Consider the following 17,940-nt stretch of genomic DNA (forward strand, 5'->3'; position numbering starts at 1 on the left):
AAAATCACGAGTGTTTGACCTGAAATAAAATTGACTTTACAAATATATACAATTATTTCAAATTGATTTTTGATGAATTAATTGATAGATAATTTTTGTTTGGTAAGTCTCAATCAATTACTCCCAAAATGGTTATCTAACTCAGTTTGTGTAAAATAGCTTTCCCTATGTAAAATAATTTTGGTTAGGCAGTTATGATTTCTTTTTAAATTCTAAATATTGTAAAAAAGGATAACAAACATTGTCTATCATTAAAAATCATTAATAATAAAACAAATAATTAAATACGTTTTCAATTTTCTATGTAAACACAAATAATTAAAGATGACAGACACAGGGCTTCCCATAGTGTAGTCATGGCCATAGTTTAAGTGCTTAAGTTAACTATGTCCACAACCAACTTGACAAAAGTTCGGTTCAAAAAGAGCAGCAACACAAGTAGCACAAGCCTTACTTCTTTGTCACCACGCCCTAGCCGACCTTTGTCCCTATCCTCCCCCAAGTAAACAGCTTCCCTAAAGAGTTGTTATTCGAATTTGGATTTCCCATTATAACTTCTAAAACTGCAATTGTATGCCAAACACCACAAGCAGCTCGGGCAGTACGTAGACCTTTGAGAGACTCCACTTCTTTAGATATTGAAATGCTGTCTCGATCTCTGTGACCAAGAGCACCAAATGTAAATAATTTTCCAGCACATATCACCAGTGCTGTATGACAAGGTCCACAATAATGGAAGATACATGTAGGGTAAGGGACCAGTTACTCGTCTTGGAATCCAGTGACTTACATCATTTCCATGCCCAAGGACAGAATTATAAGTGCCGTCACCCCATGTATACAGATCATTAGAAAGTGTTACAGCACATGTATGACATTCACCACAAGCTACTAGCTCAATTTTTAAATTACTCAGGGCATCTATAAGCTTTGGATGATGAGCATCAGACTCTCCTCCATGCCCAAGCCTGCCTCCATATTCTTCGCCCCAGGAGAAAAATTCACCTTGTTTGGTCACCAAGGCAGCATGCCGATTACCACAGGCAATTTTTGTACATCAAGTACTACTACAGACTAAGGCTTTTGGCAGCAAATAATCGATTTTGCTATCAAAAGAACTTCCAACTCGAAGAGTTCCACCACCAAGGACACCTCCATCATTTCCTGAACCTTGGCTTGATGAGCTGACAGCACTAGAGAGACTACCCCTAAAAGCATCCATTGGAACTGCTTTCATGTGTCCATGCATGCTATCTGAACCTCCAGATGACTTACAGAATATGAGTGGAAGAAACCTTTAGGAAGAATATTATACAACACTATATCTGATAATGCCTTATCCAGACCATATTTTGAAGGACTTCTATAGGGACTGTGAAGTCTAATATGCTCACCACCTTCCTGAAAATTTATGTAATGATATGTTACTTTAATTTGACTAGAAAAAATGCTGTGAAGAAGTGGAGTAATAAAGAAATAATATACCTTTTGCACGCTTTCATTGCTGCTAAGTGGGGAATGCAGGGGAGAACTTCTTTGGGTAAATGTTCTAGGACTATTTACTTCAGACGGCATACCATCATTCCATGATTCAGTTCTCCATTTTCGATTACGGATATGTGAGATTAATGCTTTTAAGACTACATGATTCAGTTCTCTACTTTCGATTACAGATACGTGAGATTAATGCTTTTAAGCCACTAAACCAAACCTCAGTTTCATCTTTATCCTTGCGTATCTAGCATATCACAAATAAGAACACCACAGAGTTACTCATATGCCAGCTCTCTCTCATAGAACGTCAAAGAGCATCCACAGAAGAAAAAGTTCAGTATTATTATTATAAATAAGTGAAAGAAAGGCTATACAAATCGAGGTCCTTGGGCCACAGATAACTTTGAAAGATAGGCTGACAAAATTAGAACCACAACTAATTGGTACATGTCAAGAATCCAACTTATTGTTTGCCAGTTGCCCCATAGAAATATGGTATAAAGTATTAGGTGGTTGGTCGCTGATATAGACGCTCCATCATGCTTATTATTATTATTATTTATTAGAAACAACGGAAAATTCATTCCTCGAAAAGGGAAGCAACATAAAGGGAAAAGAAACAGGATGCTCCCTCCTCTCTATCAGACTTTACAAAAAAAAAAAGGAAAACCATCCCATCTAGGTTGACAGTGTGGGTGACATAATTCCAAAAAATGTTTATGAACGCTACTCCATAACCTTTCTCTTTTTTGAAACAGACACGAGTAGCTTTATCAATATTCAAAGCAATCCTTCCAATCAAGAGATTTACCATGGAACATCTTCCATAACCTTTCTCAAAATCAAGCTTCACCATCTCTAACTTCAAGGCCTCATTTATTTTAGATCAATGCAGTCAAAACCAAAATTCTGGTTGGAGAGACATTAGAGGATTTCTAAAGACAAACATCAGACTTTACAACAACTTAGGGTTAGGGGTAGGGGGAATTGAACTCGAGATCTCTTGTCCTCAAGTACATACAAGTGCCAGTTGAGCTGAGCTCACGTTGAATCTTCGTAAACATAGACTTTCTTTTGGAGCCGCCCTCAAATGGCTGTTCATCAACTTCCTCTCCCAAAATCCACTGAACTCCACTTTCAGAAGTGGAATTCTCTCATCAAAATTCAAATCTTCAACTTCTTTTCTTCCAACTTATTTCAATTCTTTTAGACTTCACACCATCTACTCGCCTATAAAAGTTGGTTTTAGATAGATCAGTTTGATTCCACTCATCCTAAAGCTCCCTCATGGTATTCTCTTTCCAATACTTCTAATAGTTTTTGTTTGTAAGACATTTGTTTGAATTGGAATGTTTTTATAAGCCCCGTGTAATTTTCCTTCTTCGTTTCTTCTTGTATTTCACTCTTTTGGAGTTTTGTATCTCTTGACCATTAGTCTAATATTCTATTTTCATTTCTGGTTTAAAAAAATAAATTAAGATTCCTAGATTTCAAATTGCCCACCATTAGCAGTTGAAATTGAGTCAACAGTTTGTCTACTAGAAAATGATACTGATTGATTTTGGACAACAGTTTTGGGGAACACCTTTAATCTGGAAGCTAGGACGGCCAACATTTAATAGCTACGGAACGGGATTGTACTATTGAAGCATCAAAATATAAAAAGATTGTTGAGGAAAAAGAATCTTCAAACCATCATGGCTAGTGGTAAAATGAAGCCATAGTCTTAATAAATGACCAAAGAGGTCAAGGGGTCAATTCACAGTCTAGGAATTAATTTTCTAGGAATTTCCTTAACGCTATCCAAGTATTGTAGGGTCAAAGGGTTGTCTCGAAAAAGAAAAAAGAATCTTCAAATTTCTTTCATATCTAAACAAGGATATTGACAAAGTATGAGCAAAATCTCATCGTGTGTTACTTATCTAAGGGAAAAAGAAGCAAGAGAATGAAATGAAAATGACCAATTTATTAACTCATTAGTCATTAGTACTCTGATTTGTTATTATTAATAAAGTAGTTTGTCTCCGTTTCAAAGAAAACTCATTAGTCATTAGCATCGTAAACTTTTTTAAGCCTAAAATTGAAACTGAAAAGTTGCAACTATAACCAATTTATATAATATCCAAATAATAAAAGTTACGAAAGATTTTAAAAAAAATATTAAACACAGCACTAATGCTATATTACCTTCTTCGCTCACATACAATTGCATAAATGTTTACTATTGGACCATCAAGCAATATCATAGGAAACATCCAATTTACACTTGTAGACCAGCAAATGGTAATTATTCTTGATACTAGCAAATGATCATTATTTTGAACTGGATGCTAAAAATAACAGAAAATTTAAATTGCAGACTAACAAATAATAATTATTTTGAATTGAAGACTTACGGTCCGTTGCGCAGAAATAATTCTAGAGACGTGGCTTAGCTTAATGTGCTCTTCTCCTCTTTCCCCAAGAATCATATCAAAATAGACTCGTCCTGAAACCATAAATACGTTGCTTAGAATCTTTGCAATGGGGGTGCAAGTAAAATTCAGAACGATGGCTAATTCAGTATCCACCAATTAAAACCACAATCACACAATGAAAAGAGATTACAAATACATTATTAAGAAAAATAAAAATTATATGCACTACTGCTTGGAATTATATGAATTAGCAACATACTTATGAAAAACAGTGGTGCATGAAATCCAAAATATAGGCAATTCCAAGGTCTCCCGAAGCTCAAATCCTACTCCTAGGCCTTCCATTTCCGAAAAAATGGAATATTTGGCCACTCTGATGCAACTCCAAATCGAATATGTATACCCAAAGTCTTTCTTTGCAGGGTCGAGAAAGTTCTAATCCATATGGTTATATGACCTCTAAAAGTCAATCTTAATGATGACTATCTCTTCTATAATCTCCAATAGCGTCATTAGTATAAGGGTCTGGTCAAGAATATCTTCCTGCAATGAGCTGACCCTAAGAAATAGAGATTGTCCAAAAGAGAACCTTCTTCAGTTTACCAGCCAACACTTTAGCTACGATCTTATACACGATTGTAACAAGGCTGATGGGTCTAAAGCCCTTAACCCTATTTATAAACATCAATAAAAATACTCTGCAAGATACAGACTTGGCAACACCAACTCAATATTTGACCACTTTGATTCAGATCATGGATATATCCACAAAATAGGTTTAAAAAAATTACTTCTTGAGAGAAACCCATAGGTTTACTGCTAAGGACATATTTGGAAGTGATTTTGAAATGGTTAAAATCAACTTGACGTGTTTAAAATCACTCGGAAACACACCTAACTCAAAATCAATTCAAATTTTAAACTTTCAAACAAAATTTCATACTAGGATTTTGGAATGACTAAAAGAACTTTTCAACTCATTTTAAAAATGACAAGAGTGAGTTTAATCATTTCAGAATCACTCTCAAACATTAATTAAATGAAATAAAAGATAATACAAGTCCAAGTAGTTGTAGAGTTATGCACATAAACATTACACTCTTGTACGCTTTTGTGGTTTACCTTGATTTGTATTGTACCAACTTGATAGCCGCTTAGTGAGATTCTCCCTAGGACCAAAAATTCTAATATTTGGTCAATCACATCTGGATACCACCACATAGATTCATTTTCTGTGGTTTCCCATGGATCGGATTTTGCAATTTTTTCTTCTGCATAAAACAAAGAAAATAGATCGGAGATTGTGTGAACCATCTGAACAAAGGCAATTGTGGAGATAGAGCCAAACCTCCACTTCCTCAGCTTCATCTAAAATGATTCACCAACCATAAAATTGCAGAATGATTTACCACAACCTCACTTTCATTCATCTTTCCAAGTTTCCCTGAAAAATCAACCAGGCTTTGAAATAGCATTGACTCGTTCGAGACAACCCAGGAAGCCAAAACTGCGGCAGAGAAGCCGTGAAATGCATCATTGGGTATTAACATGATTGCCTCAACAAACTCAGGTGATGGTGCACTATAACAGCACAAGTTTAGAAGACCTTCAATGGCAATGGCATGCTTGCTTGCATCTAATACACCCAAGCAAAAAAGTTTTGAAACTATGTTTTCAACCCGAACCTGTGAAACTACAAGCTCAGACCTTATCAAGCCCCAGAGTTTACGTTGTTCGAGACAACCCCAATTCAGAGAGCTCTTAACTAAAAGAAAAATAGATTTAATGTCCTTACCAAACACACAAAATTTCTTTGCAATAATCTCAAACTGCATATTAACAAGATCAGTGTCATCCAACAGGGTAACAAGTAATTTAACAATCTCTTCCTTGCATAGGCATAAATCTGAGAGAAGATCAAAAATGCAATGGAATAAGAATTTCACTCTCCTAGCATTCCATTCCACACAGGACATCAAATCACGATAGAAGACCTTGGTTAAAGATACATCAGCATCTTTGTGCAAAATATCTTTTAAATAAGCAAGGAAACATCTATAAGCAGAAAAGGCATTTGTTACCAACTTAGCAATCTCCTCCTTGTTTATTCCAGAAAAAGAGAGAACTGTTTCTTGGGGGTATTCTCCCATACCATTCCTAAAAGAAAAGTATCCATTCACATGGAACAACAATAACTGGGTATTTGAATCCATTTCTGCTTTCTCACTGTTCTCAAACTCAACATTTTCTGTTAAACCTGCTTTGTTTGCCTCATAAGCCAGACGAGTTACATAAGATAACAATCGCGCTCCCACAGGCAAACCATTCCTAGAACAAAATAAAAGCAATTGTAGTATATTTTTTTCATGATGAAAGATGAAGGTACGAATTATTAAGGCGGTGGCAGATTCTATTTCATCATCATAACTGGGACCATTTGGAGGTAATTCAAGAGCACAAAATAGTTTATGCCCACTTGAGTTGTATGTATTTAAGATTCTGGAAGAAAGTATTTCAGGGCAAAAAATTGTGCTACTATCTTGTGCATTGTCATCGAGTGAGAGAAATAAAACTAGAAGTTCTTCCAGAGTTTTCAGGCCCATTTTATAAGATTTTCTAGTAACTTCACCAAGATTTTTCACCAAAATTTCTATCTTGTCACATTGTTGTACATTTGTTGCAAATGAATGATAAGAGGCAGATGCATCCTCCACAATAGGAACAGAAACACCAACAGATGTAGAATCTGCATTGCCTACAATGCAGCTAGGATGGCTTTCCGAATCTATCATGCCTGCGCAGGATTTAGTCAAAGAAGGCAGAGGCTTTGCAGAGTGATCAGGTACAAATAATTGTACTTCATTTGAAACCTGAAATTTCTTACATGATGAAAGTACCCTAAGCCTGTCACGTAGTAATGGAGAAATGCCGCCAAAAGAAATCAAATTGTCCAATGAGGAAATTACTCCTTTTTCAATAAGTGCACTAAAAGCTGAAGAGACACCCAAAGCTATTTTATCCTTCCTTTGCACATCATAGTTGTCCACAAGAAGGAATAGAAATTCAAGAAGAGTGTGAACTATATCAATATATCTAGGTATGGAAAATACCATTAACAGCATTGCAGGCTCAATGTTCATAATTTTGTCAGTTTTATCATCAAAGAAAAGCCAATCATAAAAAAGAGCAAGTTTTACATTGGCTTTTATATAATTCTTCCTACAACATGTCAAAAGCCATCCTATAACAGCCCATCTCGGAATAATATCAGACTGAATGACTTCATTTGGAGGATGGTGTGCACAGCATATAAACCGAACAATGTCAGAAATGATCGTTTCACTCTCAGGCCCGTGTAAAAACTTCTTGGCAAACCATATCTGATAGCGGTTTTGAGAGCCCAGTTTCACATTTGTCATCAAAAAACGCAGTTGGGCCTCCATTTCGGGAGAAATACGAAGTAAGAAGTATCGACTTGAAGTTCTTGTGTGGTAAAAATTTGAAATATCAGAAAACCCGGGACTCCTAAAGTTGCTTGGGTTTATTAACAAGTCTTTCCATACATCCCTAAATTCAGGTACATAAACTAAGTCTTGTAAGAGCCTAATAAAATCTCTCCCAATCTTCAAACAAAAATGAAATTGCTCCCTTATAACTTTAATGCAAAATGCAATCTCCAATTGCTTCAAAGGCCCCAATTTTTCATCAGAAAATCTGCAGTGATCTGCTAATAACCGTAAAAACGTATATAATGCACTTGGCATAACCTCTGGTAATTCTTCCAACAAATAACTCCAACTGTTCAAAAGTAGACTCGTCAATTCAAAACACAACCATAAATTCCCTTCACCAAAATCCCCACCAACAATTTGCCTCAACAGAGATATCAAAACAGCGTCGACCCCTACAGCACATACCTTTATCATTTCCTTAGTCACCATAAATATTTGACATTTTGCACCATCAATGAGTTTAAGATACAGTTCATTAACAACCTTTCGAAGCAGATAACAAATCAGACCATAACCATCCGTGACAATTGCATGCAAATGCTTAATATGAGTTTTACCCAAATGCGGTTCACATAAAATCCCATAGAGAATAGCCCAATTCAGCTCCTTGTATTCTTGTGGGTCTGGGATCTTCAAACAAAATGGAGGTCTTAATTTTGGTTCAAGAAGCTCGAAAGCTTGTCTCAAAGAGACCTCAAAATGATTTTCAGCTTCATATGCAGCCACGTGAATGAGTTTGGAAACCATCTATTGTATAAAAATATGGTGAGATGCAGATAGAGCCAGAAAAGGGGGTAACTATTTAAAGCAGCTGGCAAATGGTAAGTCTGCTTATTCCTCAGACAATTGAAGATCGAGCAACTAGTCGTCTGGAAAAGGCGGAGCATAGAGCTAAGACATATCAAATTGAGCAAAGCATTACTAGTAACCTTCCACAGCTACTGACTTGAAAGGTAAAAATATGAATTATTGATTTCAAGTACAAGAAGTCGCTCTGACTACATTCAATACGTACAGAACCTCCTTTTCTTGATGCTTGCAGACCCTTTGGTAAATAGATTAGTGTAAAAATTGTGTACCAATTTAATCAAGAACACAACGCCCAAACAGATCGCAACAGCCAGCAGAAATAAAGAATACAATGGTTCGAGCAATTTGGTCTGCCAGCTAGGAGGGATTTTATTGAGAACAAACTACAGAATTTCAACAAAGATAAACAATCTGAATACTCAATAACGACGATTATTCCGCTGTTGACCGACCAAATGCTTGAGCAAGCTCCCACAAACACTGACTGTACCGAGAGAATCACACATACAATATAACCGAGATCAACACGCCGAAAAACAGCCTCAACCCGAGCCCCAAAACCGTCGGAAAACCCACTGCAAACTAAAAAGAAACCGACGCCTGGAGAGTACCCACTACGAAATGGTCTCTCTAGGTGTGTGTTATACGGCTGCCCTCTTCCACTCTCTTTAAGCCTTAGGCCATGTTTGGGAGGTGAGTGGAGTGGTGTGGAGTGGATGCGCTATGATACTCGGAAATTGCCTTCTCTGAGTGGGACTATTATACTTCGTCTCACTTCAACCCTCCTTCGGTAGCCCACAACCATTAATTTTAATAAATATAACAAATCTTCATTTTTCATCTATATAACACTTTCTTTGTTAATATTGTTTTAGAATATTTATGGATCGACTAACGGGATAATAATAATGGATGATAATAATTAAGGATATAGAACATTTTTAAAAAATTATAAATATAACAAAACTATAGCTGATAGACTTGTATGACTGATTGATAGGCTCGTATGATCTAACATGATCTATCAGCGATAGACTCTATCATGGAAATTTGACAAATTTTGCTATATTTGTAAATTTTTTAAAATGTTGTTATATACTTAATTATTTTGAATTTAATTGCTAAATTTGCAATTATCCCAAATGAAAAATAGCAAGACTATTTTTTTAAAATACCATGGTTTGCCATTTCTTTTTATTTCTTTTTATCTTTGTCTGCTATTTTTTTCTTTCCATCCTCATTTTCTTTCCTTTTTTAAAAAATATTTTTGGTTGTCCTTCTTTTTCATTTTATTTGGTTCAAGATCATGTTGATACTCGGAATATAAAATATCTATATTTTTAATTTTTCAAATTGTATGCCAAATATAAAATATAGTTGACATATTGAATAGTCAAATCTCAAATTGTGTGCTAAACATAAAATATCATTTGGATATTGGATAGTCAAATCTAAATTCTACCAAAAATATTTAAAAAATCGTTTAGATTTAGATTTGGATACTCACCAAAAAATCTTCCAAAAAAATTGTTGAGATTTATTTTAACGATGAAATATAAACTATGGGTGTACCAAATCTAAACAAAAAAAATCTTCACATTTGACTATGTTTGAAAAAAAATTGTTTAGATTTGACTAAATTTAAATGATAATAGTAAAGAATATTAAATCTAAGAATATTAAATCTAAACGATCAAATCTAAACTATCACCTAGAAAACAATAGTCAAATCTAAACAATCATTTACAAAATATATTATCCGTGCTGAGTGTCAATTAATAACGCATTTTTGGTATTTCTCATTGTGGACCATGGGCTTTTTCCGTTTTCGAAATTGTCCTATTTTACCACTTTGTTATATTTTTTAAAAGACGAGGAAAAATTATTTTCACTTCATACAACAAAGACACTAAAAGACAAAATTCATTACATTTCATGGTATTTTGTGAAATGTTCTATTTTTTTACAATTTCTCTTAATTTTACTTGAGGATTAGGATTAGGATTAAAATAACCCACATGTTATTATTATTCTTTAACTTAGGGATATTTATTTCAAGAGTTGAAAAGTTCGACAACTCTCAAACACCACCTCCGTTGATTATTGTTGGCCAATCTTCGACCACCATCTTCACTGACTCCATTGATAAACTTTTGTCAACTAACTCTGACGGTCGTCATAAACTAATCTCTAGTTGCCACCGTTCAACCATAAAATTTTTTAATAAAAATATTTATTAAAATTTTAGGGTTTAAGCTAATCTTTGGTGATCATCATCGACTAATCTCCAACCACCACCTCCGGTGACTCCACCAGAGAACTTTCAACAACTAACTCCAACAATCGTCGTCACCAATCAATCTTGAAAAATTTTAAGAAAATTCAAACAAAAGAAACTTGTAAATAAAAATACTTTTAAAAAGTGTTTTTATTTTAAGAAGTTTTTTATAAAAAAAATGTTTCAATAAAAATGATTTTTGAAAAAAAAAATTCCAAGTCATTTCAAATACACTTTTAGTTTAACTATAATAACATTCTTTAAAATACACTTTGTTATGCTTGTTTCCATGGAAAGCTATTTTATTTACTTGTTAAACTTGTTAATAGTCATATATGAAGGTTGTAGTTAAATTTATTAAATGAGCAACATAATTGACAAGATTTAATTAAATCATATGTCAATTTCTATAAAATATGTTATAATATAAAATTGTAGAAGACATGCATCCCAACTAGTAATAAACTAGTTTGTATAAATTAGTGGAATTGGACTTGGTACCTCAGTTTGGGTAAGGAATTGTTTAGTAGGTGTTGTAGAAGCAAATAACCCTATGGGCTTTTGGCGAAGAAGGTTGGAGTTTGTCATCGTGTTCTTTTAAGTGTGGGAAAATGCAAGGGGTAGGTTTGCCATACTCTCCCTGAAATCAATTTTAAGGGTAGAAAATGAGAATTTTTATACCGGAAGGGAGTAGAGGAAAAGGCTGAAGATCCCTGGAAGAAGAGATTTCAACTTTGCTTTCAGGCACAGAAATGATAGTTCAAAAGAAAGGTTTAAGGTTTCAATCGACCAAGGTTCTATCAAAGAAAGGGAAAGAACACTCTTAACCGCACTGGTTGATATTTGTTGTGGTTTAAAAACATTTTGTGCAAAATTTGCAGTGGGTATATGCATGTATGATTCAAAGGCCAAAAGAGCTTGTCAGGATTCGGTTGTCTAAAAATATGGACTTTTTGTTTCACTCTTAGGACTTCCAAAAGATTGAAGAGGAAAGAAAGCAGGTGTTTCATGGGGGATGGATTATAGCCCTAGATGTTCCTCCTTTCCTATGAACAAGGGAGTTTATAAAGTCTTTGACGACTTGGTGTGGTGGTCTTGATGAAGAAGAAGCCTTTTTTTTCAGTTCTAACTGGATGAGGAAATTTTGTTTCAAGCCTTAGGCAATGAAGAAATGAAGTGAATCGCAAGAAGAGTGCGCCCGTGCAAGAACTTAGCGAGAAGCTGCTGTCTGGAAATTTACATGTGAGGCAAGATGCCAACATATCACGTGAGATGATTCGCTAAAGGACAAGAGTGGTAGTTGGAGGTCATCTGATAAGAAACGACTACTTTATGCGCTAAAAATTGTAGAGAAAGGACAAATGTGCAATATAACGTAACTAAATTGTTGCCTAAATATGCTTATAAATACCTCCTCCACCATGAACAAGTATTTGAGGGGGTCTCCCTTAAGGAGGGTTTGTGGAAGGATGAGTTTTAGAATTCTTCCCCATCTATAGTGGTAGTTCTTCCTGCACCTCTTCTCTGGTTAATTTCTGAGTGAGAGCTTAAAGACAGAGAAGCTCACCCACCATTTATGGCCCTAACTTGTAAAAGAGCCAAGAAATGCATGTCAAATGCATTTTACGACTTGACACATCTCTTTACTTTCCATTTTATATATTTTAAATGTATTGTTTGAGTGTATAATTCTCATGGCCGAGTGGACTACATTTATCATTACAATGTAGATTCATCCACTGTCATTCTCTCATCTCTTTATTGTTCATCATCTTGTTGAAGTATTTTAAGTATGTGATTATGTGCTTGATAAGGATTCTTTAATTACAAAACTTATCGTGTTTAGTCTAAGCTCAACTCAGTCGCCCGATTCTTTTCAAGAGAAGGAATCAAGCACTCGTCGCCAATTACTAGAGAGAGTTAGTAATAATAACCTCGCTATATAAACACGTAATTAAATCTAGATATATATATCGTTTGACTTCATCCTGGCGTTCTACCTTCAATCATTTGTGTCCCGAAAGGAAAACTATTGTGGTGATTAGGCGGAAAGAGATTGCTCGCCTTAAATATAGAGGAAATTAAATATGATGCTTAGCTTATAAGTAAAGAAATCTAGATATATATCGTTTGACTTATCTTTATCATTTGTGTCCCAAAGAAGAACATGTGTGGTGTTTAGGCACCAAGAGGTTGCTTGCCTTAATTAGAAGATGGTTAAATGATCTATATCGCATCATGAAGCATCTCACATGGCTTAAATCGCCTACAATGCGGAGACTTTCCTTCATCTTTCTTAATGCAAGTTATTTCATATTTCATGATCATTTCATTCCATCTTCTACAGAGTCCTTAGAGTAAATGTAACACCCCAGTCTAGGATTCGGACCAAGATTCAGAATTTAGATCCTTGACATTCCCTTGCGTCTTGGCAATATCATTCTTACTTGTCTTAAAGGCTTATTAGAGTGAAGGTTCTCCTCACAAACCAACACGAGTCCTTTCACCATGTTTTGTCCTCACTAACATGCATCTTAGGAAAATTCTTAAAAGGTCACTCAACATAGAATATGATTTGTATTAGTATAGGTGCACCTTGTTGGTATAGGTAGTAACTTTTTAATTCTTTTAAGTATTTCTTAATCTTACTTCCATGTCCTTAGGATCTCTCTCATTCATATGTTATACCGGTTTATTCATGTCCCTTTCCTAAACTTCCGGTGTTACATGTCCATCAGCTTTCGCTTGGTTCGTCCATAAAACACATCTTACTGGGAGAGGTTTCTCTCTGATACATTTGTAACACTCCAAACCCAAGATTCAGACTCGGATTCGAAATTCGTATCCTTAACATTCCTCTGCATCCCCTGCGACCTAGCAACATCATTCTTACTTGTCTTAAAGACCTATTAGAGTGAAAGTTCTTTCCACAAACCAACACGAGTCCTTTTAGGATGCTTTATCCTCACTCACATACATCCTAGGAAAATTCCCAAGAGATCACCTAACATAGAATTGTCTCGAGCTAAGCACACTTAACTTCAGATTTTTTATGGTCGAGCCACCGAAAAGGAAGGTGTTGAAGAAGCTACTTGGGAAAGAGAGGATGATATGAGGGCCTAGTATCTTGAGCAATTCGAGGATTAGAACTTTCAAGGATGAAAGTTTCTCAGAGGGAAGATTATAAAACCCAAAAAATTAAGGTAAGTTTAAATTTAATTATCTTAATTTTATTTAGTTATGTTAAAATTATTTGGTGTTATTTTTTTTATATTTGAATTTGAATTTATTGTTTTGTAAAATTAATAAATAAAAAAATATATTTTTTGTGTTATTGAGAATTTAATTAAGTTATGAATTTAAGGAACTATGGTTAATTATATATATAGGGATTTTTTTAAAATAAAAGAAAGCATGAAATTACTTACACCGTATAGAACAATTTTAGAAAAGGAAAAAACTCATAAGTCCACAACGTGAAATAACAAAAATATCCTCGCGATTAATCAATCACACACAAGTGAAAAATTGATTTTGTAGCCAATCTAAACGATCTCTTAGCAACAATCTTGTAGCAAGTGTAAATCATTTAGACGGTTGCTAAGAGATCGTAAACCCATGAAACTAGACATTTTTTAAATATTCCATGTTTGTCTTTTCTTTTCATCATTTTTATTCTCTTCCTCCTCCTCAACGATTTTTTTTCTTTCCATTGTCCTATTGTATAGCAAATATAAAAGATCTAATTTTTAAAATTTTATTTTCAAACTGTTATTTGTTGTTCCAAATATAAAAGATCGTGAAAAAACATCGTTGGGATATTGGATAACCAAATCTAAACGATTATGTACCAAAAATAATAGCTAAATCTAAATAATCGTGTACAAAGAATCTTAAGAAAAAAATTTAAACGATCAAATCTAAACGATCGTGTAATAAATTTAAACAATTGTTTTCCAAATATAAACGATCATTTTCTAAATATACACGAGTAACAAATTTTTTTGAAAAAGAATCATTGATATTTGGCAACCCAAATTTAAATAATCAATCTAAACGATTATGTACCAAAAAAATCGTGAAAAAAACCGTTTAGATTTGATTGGTCGTGGGAAAGAATAGACATATACAAAAAAAATTGTTTAGATTTGATTGGTCGTGGGAAAGAATAGACAAATCGTTTCCCAAATATATTACACGCACTCGATGACAATTAATCATGGGGCACTCGATCACAATTAATCATGAGGCCGACATATTTGGTATTTCTCATTTTGGGTCTATGTGCTTTTTCCGTTTTCAAAACTATTCTATAGGATATGTGAATATTTTGCCTCTTTGTTATATTTTTGAAAAAAACCTTAATAATAAATTACTATTACTATTATTATAATATTAAAAAGGTCTCTTCGTGAAGTGTGTTGCACTTTCAACTATTCATCTTCTTCTTCCTCTCAAAACCCTAACACCGTTGCTGCCCGTGGTCTGCCACAACTGTTCGTCATTGTTACCCAACTCCTTAACGTCCACCATACGGACGAGTCACCATTTGTCAAAGAACGCTAGCCAAATGAAGATCTTCATCACAAAGCCTCTCCTTCGATTCGGTTTAACGTTGTCGTCTCCTCTGCGCAGCGTCATCATCTCCGTCTATCTCCCTCACGAGCCCTTCCCCTTACTGAGCCAACTCTAGTTATCCGAGTCAAGATCTCCTGTAACTGAGTCGTTTCGAGCCACGAGCCCCCCTCCTTCCTTCATCTTGTTGAGCCAAGCCATTAGTTAACCAAGTTGAGTCACTTTAGTATTTTGTGAGGATTTGATTGGGTTTTAGCTATGCCCATCAAATAATAATTTTTAGTCCTAAATAATTTAATTTTTGGATTAAAGTGAATTATTGTGTTTGAAAGTTGTTGGCTAATATTTGGAACAAATTGTGGAATTTTCCCAACTAAGCTCGTTCATTTGGTCTCAACTTAGCTTTGGGGTAAGTTTTAATTTTGTCTATGTTGAATATATGGTTATTTGTTTTTTTTACTATCAACGAGGATTTTACTACTAAACCTTGAATCTTAGTGAAATTAAGAACTTGCACATATTTTTCGTTATGCATTGATGTAGCTAAGATGTCTAATAATATGCTGCAATTGATACATTAATCACACACATTAATCACACGACTCATGACTTTATGATTGATATTCCTACCATGATTATGATATTATAATATGTTACATGCTATGAATTGTGGTGTTCTGTTAACTTTGGGCATTAGGGTTATACCTACATGTTTAGTGTCCCTTAGGATGACCATTTTTTTAAAGATTTGTGACTATGTACATTCGACGAGACAACCAATCTATCATGACATGTTTATGAGTGGTGTGGCGGGATCACTTACAGTCTGATATCATAGGTGGATTCACCGATAGATTAAAGTGTTTCCTTCAGGATCACTATATTGCATGTGTTCTATCAGGCACACGATAGTTTTTGGTACTTCCTCACATAATTCTAATGAGAATTTAATCGACATCTAGCAGAACTAGTAGTGAGTCCCTTACTGAATATGTGTTTATATTTATTCTTTTATAAGTCTAAGTCTAATTTTGCAGACAACGGTAGAAGTAGAGGAAAGCTGATGAATGACAAGAAGAGTCCCTTATTGAATATGTGTTTATATTTATTCTTTTATAAGTCTAATTTTGCAGACAACAGTAGAGGTAGAGGAAAGCAGATGAATGACAAGAAGAGTCCCTTACTGAATATGTGTTTATATTTATTCTTTTATAAGTCTAATTTTGCAGACAACGGTAGAGGTAGAGGAAAGTTGATGAATGACAAGAAGAGTTTGTGACTTGCCATAGTAAATGATGTTGCTTCTGTGTTTCATGTCTTAGTATTTTTCTTTAGAAGTTAGATAGAGTTCGAACTAGGACTTTATATTCTAGCATTTATTTCTATTTTTTCTAAATTATGATTTACGAATGAGGGTTTGAAATCATTTATTCAGGAATTTAGTTTTCCTCTTTTCTTTTAAATGATAAAATTGTTATTTATTTTAATTAGTAGTGACCTTAGCTTAGTATAAGAAGTTGAGACATTAGAGTAAAGAGTAGCATTAGTATACTTTACTTTTATATTGTATATAAATTATACCGTTTGGAAGTTAAAGTAGGCTTTATAACTATGCTTGAGAAATTCTTTGTGTTCGATCCTGGCTTACTCAGAAAACATCTCGCTTCACTTACACTTGTACAAGTGAGAGGAAAACTTGTACTCAACGCAGACTTAGAAGAAAGATCAACGTTTGGCAAGGAAGTGTACCTTTTATAGCATAATCCTCGCCTAAAGGAAAAGTTGGCACATTTTTATCGCATAACTTAGTCTTTTCTCCTCGCGTTGTAAGTCTCAGAAATAGCCTTTAAATGATAGATCAACGAAATTATAATTAAGCAGATGAGAGGCATAGAACCAATTTGTGTACTCAATCTTGTATTCAATCCGTGAAGAGAAAGAACAACAATATGCATAAATCTTCTAACAAGCTTTTGATGCCACTGTCAGAGAATTTCTTTATCAAATTAGATGTCGTTTTTACTTTGACTTTAGGCAAGCACTCAATTCAGTGCTTAATTGTGTGTTTACCCAAAGCGCATGAGTACGAGTTTATGCGAAATGGAGAAGTCTGCAAGTATAGACTTGACCCATAAATTGAGTGCATCTTTAGGGGTAGAATATGATGAACCATGACGCATGCAATTAAGGCAAGACATAGAAGATCCCTCGAACACTTGGAGCAAGGAATTTCTCATCCTTTTATGTGGAGGATATTTATTAAGGTTTCATAAAAAAAGGTCTAGTGTCATCAAAAAGGTCTGTGCAATAGACTCAATGAGACACTTAGTCATCACTAGCTATGCGAGGAGTTAGAGTTTATTTGATCTTGAGAAAAATGAGTTTTTTTTTTTTTGTCAAGAGATGTCTTGTACTATGAAAATGTCTTTCCTTTCTTGAATGTTGAAGAGAAAAATATTCATGTTATGAACAATAATTCTCCTCAAGTATCTCTTGATGCTATAGGGAATGATGAAATAATGAGTGGGATGTCTCCATTGATTTCTCCTTATCATTAGCGACTCGTCTAAGACTCAGTTACCTGCATCAAACTTATCTCATGTGGAATTTCCTTCCATATCCTTCAAGGGGATTGGGGGTTGGTGAGGTTACTGTTGATATTAATGTTAATGAGGCACAATTGGTTGATGAGGTTATTGTTGATACTAATGTTAAATTGGGTCATAGATTAAGGACAAAGATTCCCTCAGTGAAATTGAACGATTATGTATTGCATACAATTATCAAGAAAAGTCCATCTCTAAACTTCACCCTTCCCACATTATCACGCTCCTCAGCTACACCTTTTCCTATA

General features: G+C 34.5%; 1 protein-coding gene across 2 annotated transcripts; it reads right to left on the reverse strand.

Moving 5' to 3' along the window:
- Positions 1-230: 230 nt before the first annotated feature.
- On the reverse strand, positions 231-9,019 carry LOC101216642. Of its 2 annotated transcripts, XM_011661858.2 has the most exons (5): positions 5,260-9,019; positions 5,034-5,182; positions 3,891-3,982; positions 1,486-1,738; positions 231-1,401 (listed from the first exon to the last, which is right to left on the reverse strand). In XM_011661858.2, the coding sequence occupies exon 1, from the start codon at positions 8,168-8,170 to the stop codon at positions 5,276-5,278; it is 2,895 nt and encodes a 964-aa protein (XP_011660160.1). In that variant the 5' UTR covers positions 8,171-9,019; the 3' UTR covers positions 231-1,401; positions 1,486-1,738; positions 3,891-3,982; positions 5,034-5,182; positions 5,260-5,275. The 2 variants fall into 2 exon arrangements, with proteins under 2 accessions (XP_011660160.1, XP_011660159.1); XM_011661857.2 differs by having other exon boundaries at positions 5,034-9,019.
- Positions 9,020-17,940: the final 8,921 nt, after the last annotated feature.

Source organism: Cucumis sativus, chromosome 1 (assembly GCF_000004075.3).
Source record: "Cucumis sativus cultivar 9930 chromosome 1, Cucumber_9930_V3, whole genome shotgun sequence".
Lineage (NCBI taxonomy): Eukaryota > Viridiplantae > Streptophyta > Magnoliopsida > Cucurbitales > Cucurbitaceae > Cucumis > Cucumis sativus.